Below are 16,209 nucleotides of genomic sequence, written 5' to 3' on the forward strand. Positions count from 1 at the left end.
TATATCATTTTGTATCCTCCATTTATAATTACACGGTGAACATAAAAGTACCTTCTAAATATTTTCTTATTAAATATTCTTTTAAAACTGAGTACGTTTTTAAAGATCTTTTCGGTGAATTTTACACATAGGGACCCAGTCATAATTTTGTATAGGCGTGTATATGTGATTATGCCATACGTGCTTTTTCGTGGTTTTATGGTTCTTAATCTAGTATCTGTTCCAGTGCTGTTTAAACCAGAAGCGCTTTCGCATTAGTTCATGCATTCTCTTGACCTGTCAGAGAAAGCTCCACTGTCACTATGTTTTTTGCCAGCAACACAGTCCCTCAGTGTGTGATAGAGAGAGTACATATTGATGATGAATTAGACCCTTCCTTCTCTGGCTGTAATGTTCTGTCTCTGAGGTGAGGATCTGAGTCAGTCACCAGAGTTTCTCAATCTGGCCATCCACACCATAGTGAGGAGTAATTCCTTCTAGAGATTTACAAAGCATTGAACAAAATCCTTCGTTTATGATGGCTTAGTGATTTTTGCCTCCTTCTGTACATTTCAGGAATATTTTGATGACAAACTGAAGGATGGTAAACCAGACCCAGCTGTCTAGTGGCAAGAACATCCAGAACTTTCTCTCCCTCTCTCTTCATGAATTTTTCCCATTCCTGTGCGATCATATTGCATTTTTCCACGTTGAAAGACAAAAAGAAATCTATGTTCAGGTCAAATTGTGTCATAAATATTCTCTTCCTTGAGGTTTCAAGGTCAGAGACAGTTTATCAAGGATATTTCAAATTCTTTGTCATCTCTCTTTCCTTGGCTCTTTTACCAGAAATTCCAAAACAGCATCCCAAATACTTTCCCTCCACCTGAGACCATAAAAGCTAGGGCCTGGAAGCGAGAAAGAGGTTCAGCCATCCCCAGCAAGTGACATCGGTTCGCAGTCTCTAATTACCAAATGATAGATTTGGCCTCTGTGTCCTTCAATGTGACTTCTGGTTTTAAAAAGGTTAAATTTCTGAGGGGTTCAGCTCCAGCTATTCGGAGAAATACACTTCACTTTGGCTAACTTCTCTCTTTTCTTCTGAAGATCTTATCTTACGGAACCAAATAGTCATTATGCTTTGGAACGTCTATGTTCTACTTTGCTTCTTCTCCTTAATCATTTTATGACCTCAGGAAACTCTGCAAATGGATGCCAAGTTTTGGCATAAAGAATGTAACCCCATCTCCTAGCCTTGTAAGAAAAATTTCACGGATCGGGTTGAAGAAGGTATCCGCCATTTCCAGACATGGCACCATCCGCCATGTTTGGAAAAAACATCCGATTGTGCCTCCCGTAGAGTTTTCCAATGAACAATCACTTATCAAATTCTACAGCAGGGGACTCTGTTTCATTTTGTTTAACTTAAAGTTTCCCAAACATACTTAATCTTGAAATGTTTTTTTATTTCTGGTAGCATCCATTAACATCCTTCATAATTAGTGTCCCTGCCGTACACAAAGGAGGCACAATTCTAAAAGGTACATCATCCCTAATTCTGCTCCTCACCAACAGTGTGACCTGAGGATAAATCACATAACCTCTCCACACCTCATGTTGCTCATATGTTAACTGAGGGAGCATAAGAGCCCCTATTTCATATAGATGAAGAGTTAGCGCACTAGTATAGGTCTGTACTAATTACAGCTAATGATAGTCCAACTCTGGGGTCTGGCTGTGTGGCTTCAAATTTTGTCCTTCCACTTCCTAGCTATTTGACCTTGGGAACGTTTCTTAATTTCTGTAGCTCAATTCTTCATCTGTATAATGGGGACAAAAATTGTACCATTCCCACAGGGTTATTGGAAGAGTTCAGTCTGATTCATGTAAAACAATTATAATTGTGCCTGGTCCATGGTGGGTACCTAATGAACGTTAGGCCTCTTATTGTCATCATTGGTGTTCTTGTGACTTCTATGACTGTGACATGTGAAAAGGTTTAAGTTTTTTTATTGGGATATAATTGGCATATAACATTGTATTCATTTCAAGCATACAAAAGAATGCTTTGGTATTTGTATATTGGGAAATGAGTACCACAGTGGGTCTAGAGCTTTTAAGATCTATTCTCTTAGCGATTTTCAAATAAATGATACAGGATTATTAACTGTAGTCACCAGGGTGTACATTACATCCAGATTATTTTAGTTTGTAAAAGCAACTCCTCTTGGGGCGCCCGGGTGGCTGAGTCAGTTAAGCATCTGACTCTTGATTTCAGCTCAGGTCCTGATCTCAGGGTCGTGAGATCGAGCCCTGGGTTGGGCTTCGTGCAAGATTCTCTCTCTCAGCCTCTCCCCACCCTCCACATGCTTTTTCTCTTTCTCCTTAAAAAAAATAAAAATTAGGGGTGCCTGGGTGGCTCAGTCGTTAAGCGTCTGCCTTCGGCTCAGGGCGTGATCCCGGCGTTCTGGGATCGAGCCCCACGTCGGGCTCCTCCTCTGTGAGCGTGCTTCTTCCTCTCCCACTCCCCCTGCTTGTGTTCCCTCTCTCGCTGGCTGTCTCTCTCTCTGTGTCAAATAAATAAATAAAAAATAAAATCTTTAAAAAATAAAATAAAATAATAAAAATAAAAAATTAATAAAATAAAAGCAACTCTTCTTACCTCAAAAAACAGCTTTCATCCAGCATATTACCAAAATAGCATCACAGCCCTCCTATAAATATTTGATGTGCCCTGTTGATATTGATCTCTGCATTTAAAGTCTGTGATCTGTGTCTTCTATCATTTAACTTTTTCTGTGTGCGAACAGGGGCGGCGAGGCCTCGGCTCTGTTTTTGTCTGGGCCTCAGGAAATGGTGGAAGGAGCAAAGACCACTGTTCGTGTGACGGCTACACCAACAGCATCTACACCATCTCCATCAGCAGCACAGCCGAGAGTGGCAAGAAGCCTTGGTACCTGGAAGAGTGTTCGTCCACGCTGGCCACCACCTACAGCAGCGGGGAGTCGTACGATAAGAAAATAGTATGTAATATTTGAGTGTCTATCATGATTTATTCATGTATCTTTCACAGTGAGAGACAAAGGAAGAACCATAAGCTTATATGCACGAGTGATATATGGAAATAGACATAACATATGTCTTGCTCAATCCAAGTATTTGTAAATGGCGTCATTCTATTACCGATTCCTGCAACTTGCTTGTCCGGGTCATTACCACATTACCAGTGTGGAATGTGGTCTTAGACATGAGTCCGCTTCAGTTTAGTTGAAGACACAGAATGGTCTGCATTCACCTTGGTGAGTTAGTGGCAGAGGAGAGACTCGTTCTGACTCTCATCCCAGTTCCCTTGTCACCCTGTCCCCATACCACCTTCAAAACTTCAAAGTCCTGTGTGACCTGCTTACCACGCGTCCTGCTCTCTCTGCACACAGCAAACTGAGTAAGAGTTCAGTTTTCAGGCCCAGCCTGCCCGGGTTTTGTGGACTGTTGAACTATCTGTTGTAAGCTGGGTAACTGTAGACACGTGACTTAATTTTTCTGTTTCAACATCCTTGCCTGTAAAATGTGAGCATTTAGGATTACGTAGCTCGGAGTTATTACAGAAACGAGGACAAAGTACATAAAAAGTGCTTTGCACACTACTTGACCCCTCAGGGAAGGTTCTGGCTTTTGGAGTGCCCAGCACATCAGCGGTGCCTCTGATGGGAAATTTCAAACGCCTTTGCACTTTGCTTTTTTCTTGATCATAGTTTTATAACCCGTCTCAGGATTTGTCTTTCTAAAGTGAAGCTAAGCTGCTTTCCTTGATACATTTTAGCCTGAGGCTAAGACCCTGCTCTCAGGTCTTAGAGATTCATGCAAATTTGGGTCACATCTGACTTACACAGCAGTAGAAATACAGGTGATAGGATACTGTTCCCGTCATGTAGTCTTTTATCCACATCCATTTGCTTTTTCTTGATTCCTGGTTATTATATAATTGCCATGTGTGGCTTCTCAGCTACTTTTCACTAACTTTAGTTACAGTTTTTGGATTGATTGAAATAGAAATTGCCGGGGCACGTGGGTGGCACAGCGGTTAAGCGTCTGCCTTCGGCTCAGGGCGTGATCCCGGCGTTATGGGATCGAGCCCCATGTCAGGCTCCTCCGCTATGAGCCTGCTTCTTCCTCTCCCACTCCCCCTGCTTGTGTTCCCTCTCTCGCTGGCTTTCTCTATCTCTGTCTAATAAATAAATAAAAATCTTAAAAAAAAAAAAAATTGCCTACCCATATATGTATCCCATCTGCCCCTATCTTTCCCTAATTCCTCCACAATAACTGGATTAAAAAATGTGCATTGGGACGCCTGCGTGGCTCAGTCAGTTAGGCATCTGCTTCCGGCTCAGGTCATGATCCCAGAGTCATCGGGCTCCTTGCTCAGCCGGATGTCTGCTTCTCCCTCTGCTTGTTTCTCCCTCTGCTTGTGCTCTGTCTCTCTCTTTCTCTCTCTCAACTAAACAAATAAAATCTTAAACACACATACATGAGTCCGCCATTAAGTACCTCCATCATTCATTAGTAAACATTGCAATACAAAGTAAAACATAAAAGGAGAAAATACAGAGGCGACAAGTTTTGCCGTTTCCTGGCTTTCGTAATGGGAAAGTGATGTTCCGTGATATTTTACCTTCAGTATGAAAATGTTATAATCTGGGAGTACCCCCTTATGCTCTCAGATTTGCTTGTCTCTCAGTACTCAGGGTCACGGTCCTCTAAAACGGAGTGACATTTGTCAGTTCTGCACCATAAAAATCCTGATGGAACTCTTTGGAATAAGAATTCTCTTTCTGTACCTCTCGGGTCTGAAGGCAAACTTGCCATTGCTGGTGGATATGCCCATTGACTCCTTTTTTGCTTGTGAGATGGTTGCCATGGAGAGGGTATTGTAAAGTTCCATAAATGCCTTTCTTAAGAGAAATGTATAATCAATCCAGCAGGCAAAATCTCAAAGGAGAAGGAAGGGTTTTCTGGGTCCTGGATGGGAGAACGCAGTATGGACAGAGGGACCTCAAAATCCTTATGTGATATTTACTTCCTAGACTTGACCTTCTTGGGCCCTCATCATGCTGTGATGCTATGGTAGCTGCTATGACTGCCACCCCCACCACGACAGGTGGTCGTTGAGGCTTCTCCCAGGGATGCACAGAATGATCCAGTCACTGGGTGAATCCAGTCAGTCACAGCCTTCACTTTCTCCCTATTTGCTACTTCTGATACCACAGCCTTTCCTGACTCACTGTATATATTTAACTTATAGTTGATTCTACCTTCTGTTTCATCTCTTTCTCCCATTTTCATCACAGCAATTTATTAGTAATTTTTCTCCATCCAGCTCTTAGAGTCTCTTTATTTTTCGTGAATCTCCAAATCACCATAAATTGGAGAGGAAATTTGCTAACTCTTTCAAGCTAGAGTCTCTAGCTTCGGACAGATCACTCAGTGGCTCAGTGAACCTCACAGAGTCTCGGTGGCGCCGTCTATAAAATGCAGGTAAAACCCTTGCCAGCCTCATAGATTTTTGTTGAAGATGAGATGCTGCACGTAAGGTACTCACACCGCTCTGGCACGATGAGCTGCTCAGGAGTGGCTGGTACCGCTGTTCCCTAAGTCGGTGTAGCATTCTGCATCCCGGGAGGCGAGGCTGGCCATTTTTCCAGCGGTTGTTAATAGGGGCTCTTGTTGCACCTCGATTTTTCCAATCTACAAAATAGTGCGATCTGTACCACCTACCCCATAAAGAAAGGCACTTTGATCGTGAACATGTTAACGGTTTGAACATGAGTAGAGTTGGCAACGACATCAGCCTTTTACGGTCCAGCTGACCCCTTTTCCTCCTAGACGTCAGAATGACAAATAATCCTGTGTCGTGCCTGGGACCTTTTCTTCACCAGGCTTTGAACCAGATGCCCTTGGTCCCTCGGAGATGCCCGCTTCCCGGCCATGGCATTGTGATTGAGTGTTGCAGGAATGGCGGTGTCTGTCTCCCTTTGTTCTGGGGCTCTCCTCCCCGGGCCATTCATTTCCTCGTGCCATTGGCGGCAGCTTCGGGAGAGCACGGTTGTCATGTCTTATTTGTAGAGCACCTTTGTGATTTGAACCAGGCAGAAGCCGAGGATTCAGAAGAGAGGAAAGATCCCTCTGCTTCTGGAAAAGCACTTCTGTTGAATAAATTTTACTTGTCCTCAACAGAATGGCTTTGCATGGTATGCAAGCAGGAAAACCTTGCCCTGGGTTTCAGAACAGCCAGAACACGGTCTCTTGCTTTCCTGCCCCCGCTGTTAGTACAGTCGTGGACCTTGGTGTTTCATTCATGCTTTAACAGATTCAGATCAGTAATAGCCTTATATCTCTTTCCAGGAGGTGAGGCATCCAAAATACTAAGATTACTTTAATAAGAAGCTCTCCTGCAAGCTAAATAGAAATCAGTTGAAATGACTGGTTATTATAAAGCCATATGATCAAATCATATGTTTTTATTCACAATATTGCATACATCTTATTCCATGTCAAATATGTTATACATTCATGGTTATATTAACATGCCACAAATATGGCATTTTTTTCATCCTTCTAATTAGTGCCAGGTACTGAGCTATGCACATTAAATGCATCGTCTCATAGGATCCTCAAAACTCTACGCAGGACGACCAGGTACCATCCTCGCTTTACAGATAAGGAAACTAGTGCTTGAAAGGGTAAAAGAAACACAGTCAGTAAGTGGTAGAGCCTGGATTTCCACCGAGTCAGGATGGACGCCCAAGCCCATCTTATAACCAGCACGCAGTCGTGCTTTGAATACTTTCAAAGGACATCCACTATTGAGCTGTCTGAGAGAACGGTGCTGCTCCTGCCGGTTCGGGGTTCTCTTCACAGTGACAAAATATATATACACACATATATGTGTGTACATACACAAAAATTATATATATATATATATATATACACACACACATACACATATATATATACATACATACATACATATGTGTGTGTATATGTATATATATGTGTATATATATATACCTGAGACAGGCCAAACATATATACATATACATACATATACATACATACATATATATATATATGTATGTATATGTATGTATATGTATATATATGTGTGTGTGTATTATTTTTCACTACCTGGCAGATTTATTTTAATTTTCATACCATAAGACCTTCTCATAATCCCCTAAGACAATCAGTCCTCTTGCAGAAACCTAAAGCTCTTTGCCAGTCTGGGTTGCTGGGTCCTGCGGCACGACATGTCAGCGCTGAGCTCCTCCAGGTTATGCCTTTTGTGTGAGGGTCAAACGAGGGCTGTCTGTCTTGTGACAAGAGTCGTCTTTTAAGGCACCATTCCCCCAGATAGCGCTTAATTTATACCTCTTCTCGAGTATCCCGTCCCTGAAAATCGGGGCACTCCCCTCCCCCACTCTTTTTATCTGTTCGGTTTTCTTTCTCGTGTCCTTAGAACGACTTCGTACATTGCACGTTTTCTTGCTGTCTGTTTTGCACACTAGATTGGAAACTACGTGAGGTTGAAGACTTTGCCTTGTTCCTTCCCAGAGCCTGAGCTGAGTAAACAGTCCTGCGTAAATCACGATCAGACATTGGGAAGGATGGGAGCTTCAGAAGTTGTTTATATAGCTACAGGAAGACGGGGAGATGCTCTGTTTCTTTAAGAGAAACTCCTTCTTCTGGTAGGTTGGTGAAAGGCAAAAGGTATTTGACAATAAAATATTTGGCATACGAAATGGCCCACAGGAATCTTGCTACGTGATAAAGCTGTACCTTTCTTCGTGTCGAAGAGCATTAAAGATCCCATTGGTAACCCTTCACTGGCTCCTGAAATTTCTCCCCCGTTCTGTTTGGGGAATACAGCTTCTCTTTCTCTCCCCAGCCCCTCCCATCATTAAATTATCTCTTTCTTTGGGGACTAGTTCAACCTTTGCCCTCTTTCCTCTAGTAATTTGTCTTAGAGGTTGGAAGATGACGGTGATTGTATTCCTCCCGGGAGGGGTCTTACGAGCCAAGGGTTGAGAATATATGCTCTGCTCAGCCCTCTCCTGACGTCATGCTATTTATTTGTGTTCAAAACAAACGTGCCGCCTGGGGTATCTCAGGCTTGGACTGAGCGACCAGTTCCATGTGGAGGAATTCTCTTACTGCTTTCAATGTTCCTAAGCAGCTACACGTTTTCTTGTTTTGCAGAAACGTCCCACTCCCCACTCCCCCCACCCCCCAACCACCCAAATCATTATTCAGGTGCGGCTACCATTCACACTGGGGTTAATTTCGATCATCTGTCTCTTCTTTTGATTTGAGAAATGTCACTATTTTTTCAAGCAGAAGACTAGCAAACCCAGATGCGTGTAGTGTGTTTGGAAGTTGGACGCATAGTGTCTTGAGAATGTTAAAAAGAGGAAAGGACAGGGGCACCTGGGTGGCCCAGTCGGTGAAGCATCTGCCTTCGGCTCAGGTCATGATCCCAGGATCCTGGGATCGAGTCCCGCATCATGCTTGCTGCTCAGTGGGGGGTCTGCATCTCCCTGTCTCCCTCTGCTCCTCCCCCCTCTCCTACTCGTGCTTGCTCTCTCTCATTTACTCTCTCTCTCAAATAAATAAAATCTTTAAAAAAAAAAAAGAAAGGACACTTTGTTCCTGAAAAGTTCTGATTTCCACTATGGCCTCAAGAAGAGTGTCGATGCCCGCTTGCCAACGGGAGCTGGATCTCAAGGCCAGTTCTGCCGCCATGGCCATTGGTGGTCTGGAACGGCCACTTTGGCTCTCGCGGATGGCTACCCCCTGTAACTCAGCTTTCTCTTTTGCTGCCACGTCAGGACTTACCCAGCTCTTCAGTAGCTATGTGTCCTTAGGCACGTTGGTCTCTCTGAGCCTCCCATTTCCCGAATTAATAGCGTATCTTGCACGCAGAGTTCCTGTGCATTTAAATGTAGTTTTATACACACACGGGAGTGTGCACACGTGTGAACACCTGTTGCATGTTGTCCCGCTCGTTGCAAGTGGTGGTAGTTTTCTAAGCCGTCCAGTCTGTGCTAATAATAGCAGTGGTGAGGGATAGCTATACTTTAGCCCCTGGATTATATGTACGCACATACACACGTAATGTTTGTAGATGGCTTACAAGTTTATGTGAGTTTTATTTGGAGATTTGACCTAAAAAAAGCTGGAAGTCTTTCCTAATAATTGGGGGAGTTTAAGGTATAGAACAAAATGAGTCTGGGGGAGCTCGATGTTAGTAATTCAACTTAGCCAGTAAATGCCATGCTTCTGCTCCTTACCTAGCGTGGAGCTGAACATGCTGGAAATGCAAAAATGGTATAAGATGGCTTCGTCCTCCAACGATAGCAGCCTCACATTTGTAAGCAAAACCTCACATTTGTGCTTCGCGTTTTTCGATTCCCGTAGCAACACGGGACTGGAGTTTTATGTGGACTCCTTGGTCGTGATTAAATTTTATACCAGACTTCAGTGGAACCCAGAAAGCATTAATTGGCCCTCTATTCCATTTTATTTTGCTGTGCTTAATAAATCAGCTTCTTCTGTTTTATTCATTGACACATTGAAGGTTTATTTTCTGCCTTTCTCCCCCATCACTGTGTTTGAAACAGCTTTTCTGGCACATTTCGAATCCAAATCGAACTCCACACCAGAAACAAATTCAACCTAACAGACAGTAGAATCATTTCGTGTTTTAAAAATATCTGTTCCGTTGCTCTTTTAACAGATAGGAGACAATATGGCACGTTCAAAATAAAACAGATCACAAGATATCAGGGAGACAGAAATTCTTAACTGCAGGGTCGCTATTACGCCTTGTCACTCATGGCCAAAGTCAAGCTGAGCTGAGGTTCCCTGGAGAATTTCCTCAACAGGCTGGAATAAAAGAGCCAATCAGCCCAACTAATGAAATGTGAAATCATAGGAAATAAGAGCTTAGGAGGAGAAAAAGCCATGGTTCTGCTCAGAGGGAATGGGACTAGACCTGAACAACATCCACCCCTGCTCACCGAACACAGGTGACATCCCTAACTTGGTGGCATCCCCGGAACCATCTGCTCCTCATCCTGAGACAGGCCGAACATCTCATTTGCTGAGCAAGACCGCGTTGATCTGGCTCGAGGCCTGGTGTCATCTCCTGTTTCCCTCACTCTGATGGACAGAGAGCACATTTTCTTGAGCAATCTGAGAAGTTCTGAGGAGGAAAGTTCCGTTTCTGATTTGGGTAGCGAACCGAGAGAATTTGGGGCACGCAGGATGTGCCCCCAGGATGGAAACCAAATTTTGAGACTTGCTTTAAAACGGAATCGAAACTTACAGGCCTCTGTGGTTCCATTCTCACACGTAGAGCCTCCAGACTCCGTGACGCGGGCCGAATGTTCCACGAAGCTTTGCTTCTAAATTGCGCTGTCGGAGTTTGCGTGCATGCGTTATGAATGGGGTCCCCCCCCATGTGGTTCCAGTTTTCGGGACATCATTTTTCTTCAAGACGGCGTGCTCCGTGGTGGTCTTCGCCTTTTCATTCTAAAGAGAGACCTAAGAATTCCCTGATACGGCAGCTTCTCTTAATGATGAAAACCCTGCCTTAGATCTTTCCGGTAATTTACACCTAAATATTTCCACCAGTGGCAGTAACTTCCCCTTGAAATGACCCAGCTGGAATTTCTCCCCTGAAAGCAGCGTGAGAGGGAGGGAGGCTGCTTTTGTTTCTTTTCTCTCCGTTCCTTTTTCCCTTCCACTCTCCGGGGCCTTTCCCGCTCCACCCCCTTTTCACTCTTCTTTTCGCGACTCACATTTCATCGAGATACAGTGGTTGGAAAATAAATAAATGAGGGCACAGTGCCGATCTGGAATTCCACACGCTCGGCCATATGAAGAGCACTTAACGTGTGGCCGGTGTTTGTATAGAGAAGTGCGGAGCAGCTTTCCACTTAAGCATACAGCATATACGTCCCTACCTGCTGACTCTATACGGGGGAGGCGTCTCGTGTCGCTGCCCCGACATCATAAAGATTTTATCGTTCACGTTTGGGCTTGGCCGGAGGTGGTTCTTTATTGGACTCAGAAACGTTACACACACTTGGGGTGTTTATTCTGGATGGGTTTCTGTGCACTGAAAGCGTCTGGTACAGCCGAAGCACGAGCAAAAGGAGCCAAGTGGGAAGACCTCGCGAAAAGTCTTGCATCCAGGCACAAGTCATCGAAAAAAAGAAAATTTGGCCAAGGAATGTGAGCGTGAGGGTGAGGTAAAATGAGAAGAATGCAGGCAGGGCCATCTCGCAACAACAGAGGATCTGAAGACTCGGAAACAGACTGCTTCTGGGGTGTTTATGCCTTTGTCTTAGGGACCAGGCCTTTGGAAAACCAGGCTGCGAACTTACCCGCGATTTCAAGTGCAGTAGGAGTACCTTTGCAACGGTCCAGCTGTCCCACTCCTGGTTATATATTCAGAAGAACCGAAAACAGGATTGCGAAGAGATCTTTGCGTCCCCGTGTTCTTTGCAGCATTATTCGCAACAGCCGAGAGAAGGAAGCCACCCAGATGTCCGTGGCTGGATGGATGAGAGAGAAAATGTGGTAAATCCAGGCAATGAAATATTACGCGGCCTAAAAAGAAGGACATCTTGCCATATGCTACAACAAAATGAGACCTGAGGACATTATGCTAAGTGAAAGCCAGTCACACACACACACACACACACACACACACACACAGACAAATACTATACAATTATGTTTATATGAAGTACCTAGAGTAGTTGAGCTCATAGGAACAGAAAATAGAATACAGGTTACCAAAGGCTGGGAGGAGAGGAGAAAATGGGGAGTCGTTTAATGGGTAGGGTCTCATTCCTACAGGATGAAAATGTTCTAGAGATCTGTTGTACAGCAGCGTGCATATAGTTAACAATACTATACTGGACACTTCGAAGTTGTTAAAAGGGTAAATTTGTGTTACATGCTTTTTACCTCAACAAAACAAAACAAAAACAAAGAAATACCTTTTAAAGGCAACAATTAAAAATCCAGAAAGTTTCTTATGTAGAAGTGGGTAGGGCTCTGTTTACCCAGACATCTTGCCAGCATCCAACATGGAGGTTCAGAAGATGGCGCCCTAATCAGGTCTGTTAGTCAAGAAACACCCTCCCCTGCTTGCCAAACACACTGTCGGGGCTCTTGGCCACCATTCAGTTATTTAAGAAAAGAGGGTAAGGCTTGCCTCCTCTCTCCCACCACTATGTCTTTATGGTTCTATATATGTTTGTTCATTCTGCCACTTCTCGGGTATCAGTGCCTATCTGGTATGGATGGTCTGGTGACATTAAAAGTGTCAAAAGGAACAAAGAAAAGACAGTGAGAACCGATGGCCCTGTCTGAAACGAGGTCAGCCAGCGTGTCACTGTAGATCCATACCAGATAATTAGTGTCCATTCAGACATCCTCGGAGGCCCCTGAGGAAACTTTCAGGGGAGGGCTCATTTCTGAGGCGTTAGGCAGCACGGTCTTCCTGTGAAGATCAGATTTCTTTCCAAATCAACCAGTCTTCACACTCCTCTGGAAGGAAACACCTTAGAACAACAGGACTTTGTTTTCAGCTGCCTTTATCCCCCCACACCTTTCTGATGACCTTTCACCAGTTTTCCTATTTGTCTTGATGCCAAACAATGCTTAACCACTGTCTTCCAGTAACTTCAGTGAGAGCACCAGCTCATCTCACGAGGCCTGTGCGTTCCCAGCAGGAGTGCTATCAGCCCCAAGGAGGCAAAAGTTGATGCTTGTTGGGGAGGGAGGGTTTTTTTAAAATCTTAGCTATTTCGCTGGTTTGCAAAATCTTACCTCAGAGTGTTTCATTTGTCTTGTTAAGGAGAATCTCGGTTTAACTTTTTCTCCCTGGGTGAAATGATCATGAAAGAAAGGTTATAAAGCACGGCTCTTGCTGATGGGAATGTTATTCGGCCACAGCTGAAGTAAACTGGATTCAAACCAAGAGGAAAAAATGATCTAGTTCTCACATTCTGATTTCAAAAAGTGGAGAAATGGCAAATCTCCTTCTGTAATATACCGGCAGCCACTTAGTGCTGTAACCGCCCCTCAAACACCCTGGGTTCAACGTTGTTTTTGGTTTTCACGTTAAATCTTTGAGGAGGTCTTGGTTCTTCCATCAACATTTCTGTGGATGCTAAAAACCGATGTTCCTTGTACAGCAGAGCATGCCTTTGCTTAAAACCTACGCTTCTCCCAAGATAACCATTCTGGAAGGGCAGGGGCCAGACCGTGTGCTTTGACGCTTCCAATGCCTAGCTCGGTGTCTGGTGGTCGGTTCACCATATCTGATCATTAAAAATGTTGGGGTCATGAAAGAACTTCAGTTTTCACTAGAGCTGGGTCTGGGGTGAAGCCGTCAGGGGTTTGAGGGGTAAAACTGAAGGGCATATTTGCATAACCCATATGTTCCAAGCCAAAGACTCACCCTAGTCCTGACCCCAGTCTTAACAGAAGTGGAGTCCGATTTCCAAATGCTTCTGTTTTCAAAGCTGATTTACACAGACGGGTCTCTAGAAGTCATATAGTCACGGGAGCGCAGGAACAAGGAATTTAAAACCACTGTTTCAACACCCCTCCATTCTACTTTTATGAGTGAATTTCTTCTTGCGTGTGACTCCCATGGACCCCAGAATCCTACGTGTTTCATCTCTGTCTTCTAGATTACCACGGATCTGCGGCAGCGCTGCACGGACAACCACACCGGCACCTCGGCCTCGGCCCCCATGGCCGCGGGCATCATCGCGCTGGCCCTGGAAGCCAAGTAAGCCTTTATCTCCTTATGTCTCTGCTGACGACAGCCCCTCATCTCAAGGACAATTTACCCATCCCCTGTGATAGAATCCCTAGCCCAAGAACCCAGAATAGAGCCTTCTAAATCCCACCTTTAAAACGCCAAAGATGAGAGTTTTAAAAAGAATTATTTTCCCTATATGAAGGGGAAAAAAAACACTTTTTTTTTTTTGGTTTTTATATCCTTAAAAAATCAAACTGTGTAATTACTTTATTATGGAGTCATAGTGCAAGCGTGCCAATTGGCTCCAACACTCTTGCCTTGTTGAGGTTTTTATTCTAGTCTGGGAATGTTCCTGTGAGTCTCAGAGCAGTCGGGGGCCCTTTCTCTGAGGAAGAGAGAAGCAGCTTAGATTCCATGACAACAGCGCTCCCTCTGGGGGACAGAATGTGTCAAGGTCATATGGCCAAAGTGCAGGGACAGGAACAACCCATCTACCTTTAATCTTGTTCAACGTGGTCAAATTCTGTGTCTGAAAGATCCCTTTGAAAGAGCAGTAGGTCTCCTCTCTTCTTGCCGTAAGCACCAACAGATTTGGTGCCTTAACTCTTTGATATCACTGATTTTAATTCTTTCAAAACCTTCTACAGATCTACACTCTCTTACCCTCCATTTCAAAATCCAAAATGCCCAGAAAACTGAAAGTTCTTTTGCAAACTCGACACACAAACTCCTTGATGGCCAAGCTTGCGCCAAACTGGGTTTGAGGCCTTTTACGGCCTTTGTTGTGAAAATTCATGCATTTTACTGCAGAAATATGAATGGATTGGATTATGAGGTGCTGGTTTAGATCCCCCCCCCCCACTGGAAGTTTTGTGTCATATGTGCTCTGGATGCCATACCTGAAAAAATTTTGAATTCCAAACGCATCAGGTCCAAGGATTTTAGCAAAGGGACTGTGGGCCTGCACTCTGACACCCTCCTACAAGAGGACCATAAAAGCAACTGAAGTCATAACGTAAGTGTTTTTCCAAAAATAGCCTTGCACCCCTGCCCGAGGGAGGAAGGGAAAGATCCTTTGATTGAGTCGTACCCTGACGTACAGCAATAGCAGGTGACAGGAAAAGAGCACAAGAATCATGACGAGACTCGGGTACTTCAATGAGAAAGGTTCTGGCTCATTCTCAGTACGTTTACAGCTGCCCCTCTTTAAGGCAGGGACCCGTGTTAAGGCAGTCGGGCCTTAACGTAATGTGGAAAGAGTAAGTTATAAGCCATGGAAAGCCTTGGAGTAAGACAGGCAGAAGAACACAGCCCCGGATGTGGGCTGCCCCTGTCTGCACAGAACACTATAGCAAAATACCATATATGAAGTAGCTTATAAACAACAGACATCTATTTCCCCTTTTGGTGGAGGCCTGGAAGTCTAAAATCAAGATACTGGCAGATTCGGTGTCTGGTGAAGGCCACTTCCTAGGTAGGTCCCATGGCAGCAGGAAGGGGCATGGTAAGGGCGCTCTCTGGGGGCTCTTAGAAGGGTAGTAACCCCACTCATGAAGGCTCTACCCTCCCGATCTAATCACCTCCCAAAGGCCCCACGTCCTAGTACCATCACGATGGACAATAGGTTTCAACATACGAATTTTGTGGGGACAGAGACATTCAGGACGTAGCAGGTGTCGAGTCTCTTGTTGGCCTCTTGCCGAAGCATTGGTGCTAAGGGATGCCCAGCTTCCCACAAATGTGTGTACTTCTCCCTTTTTCATGAGGTTAAATATTAATCATTTCAGCATATTATGTCTTTTAAAGTGGTGAAAGTTGGGGTGTAGCAGAAAACTTGCCCTTACCCTATTAAATTCTCACGTGACAACTTTTCACTGGGCAGTTCTGACCCCGGAAGTCTCCACTCATTGTCTGTTTTTAAGTGGGTCACTGTTGATGGGATTTTTGAAAGTACGTTGTCTTCATCCTGAAATTCTGAGGTGTTTCTCAGGAGTATTTTCTGATGCACAAAATATTGAACGGAAAAAGTCAGGAATTTCTCCTGCACCTCCCCATTCCCCCCAAAAAACAGTTGTCATCTCAAACTTAGCAACCAAGTGCCCTGTCTGTGGCTATAGCCCTACGCCATGCTCAGTTCCTCGGGATATTACTATAAAACTAAGATTTCAACAATTCTTTTGACCACTATTTAAGCTCAAATGGAAAATCCTATGTTTGGGCCCCAAAGAACCCACTTAGTTGGATGAGTTCGCTCTGGGGCTGGGAACACCCTGAAAGTCTTCATCTGTTTTCTCTTTCTTTGCATTTTGAGTATTTTTAAAGACTAATTTTTCCACAACTGCGACGGGTGGAAGGAACGTTGCGGGAGACTCTACCTGGAAAAATCC

General features: G+C 44.2%; 1 protein-coding gene across 2 annotated transcripts in view; it reads left to right on the forward strand.

Moving 5' to 3' along the window:
• PCSK5 (proprotein convertase subtilisin/kexin type 5) overlaps positions 1-16,209 on the forward strand; it is a 451,769-nt gene that overhangs the window by 187,394 nt on the left and 248,166 nt on the right. For both annotated transcript variants that reach the window (XM_026518823.4, XM_026518825.4), the window contains exons 8-9: positions 2,790-3,002; positions 13,749-13,849. In XM_026518823.4, coding sequence (XP_026374608.1) covers positions 2,790-3,002; positions 13,749-13,849 — 314 coding nt within the window. The remainder of the gene's footprint in view (positions 1-2,789; positions 3,003-13,748; positions 13,850-16,209) is intronic.

This window comes from Ursus arctos, unplaced genomic scaffold (assembly GCF_023065955.2).
Source record: "Ursus arctos isolate Adak ecotype North America unplaced genomic scaffold, UrsArc2.0 scaffold_33, whole genome shotgun sequence".
Classification (NCBI taxonomy): domain Eukaryota; kingdom Metazoa; phylum Chordata; class Mammalia; order Carnivora; family Ursidae; genus Ursus; species Ursus arctos.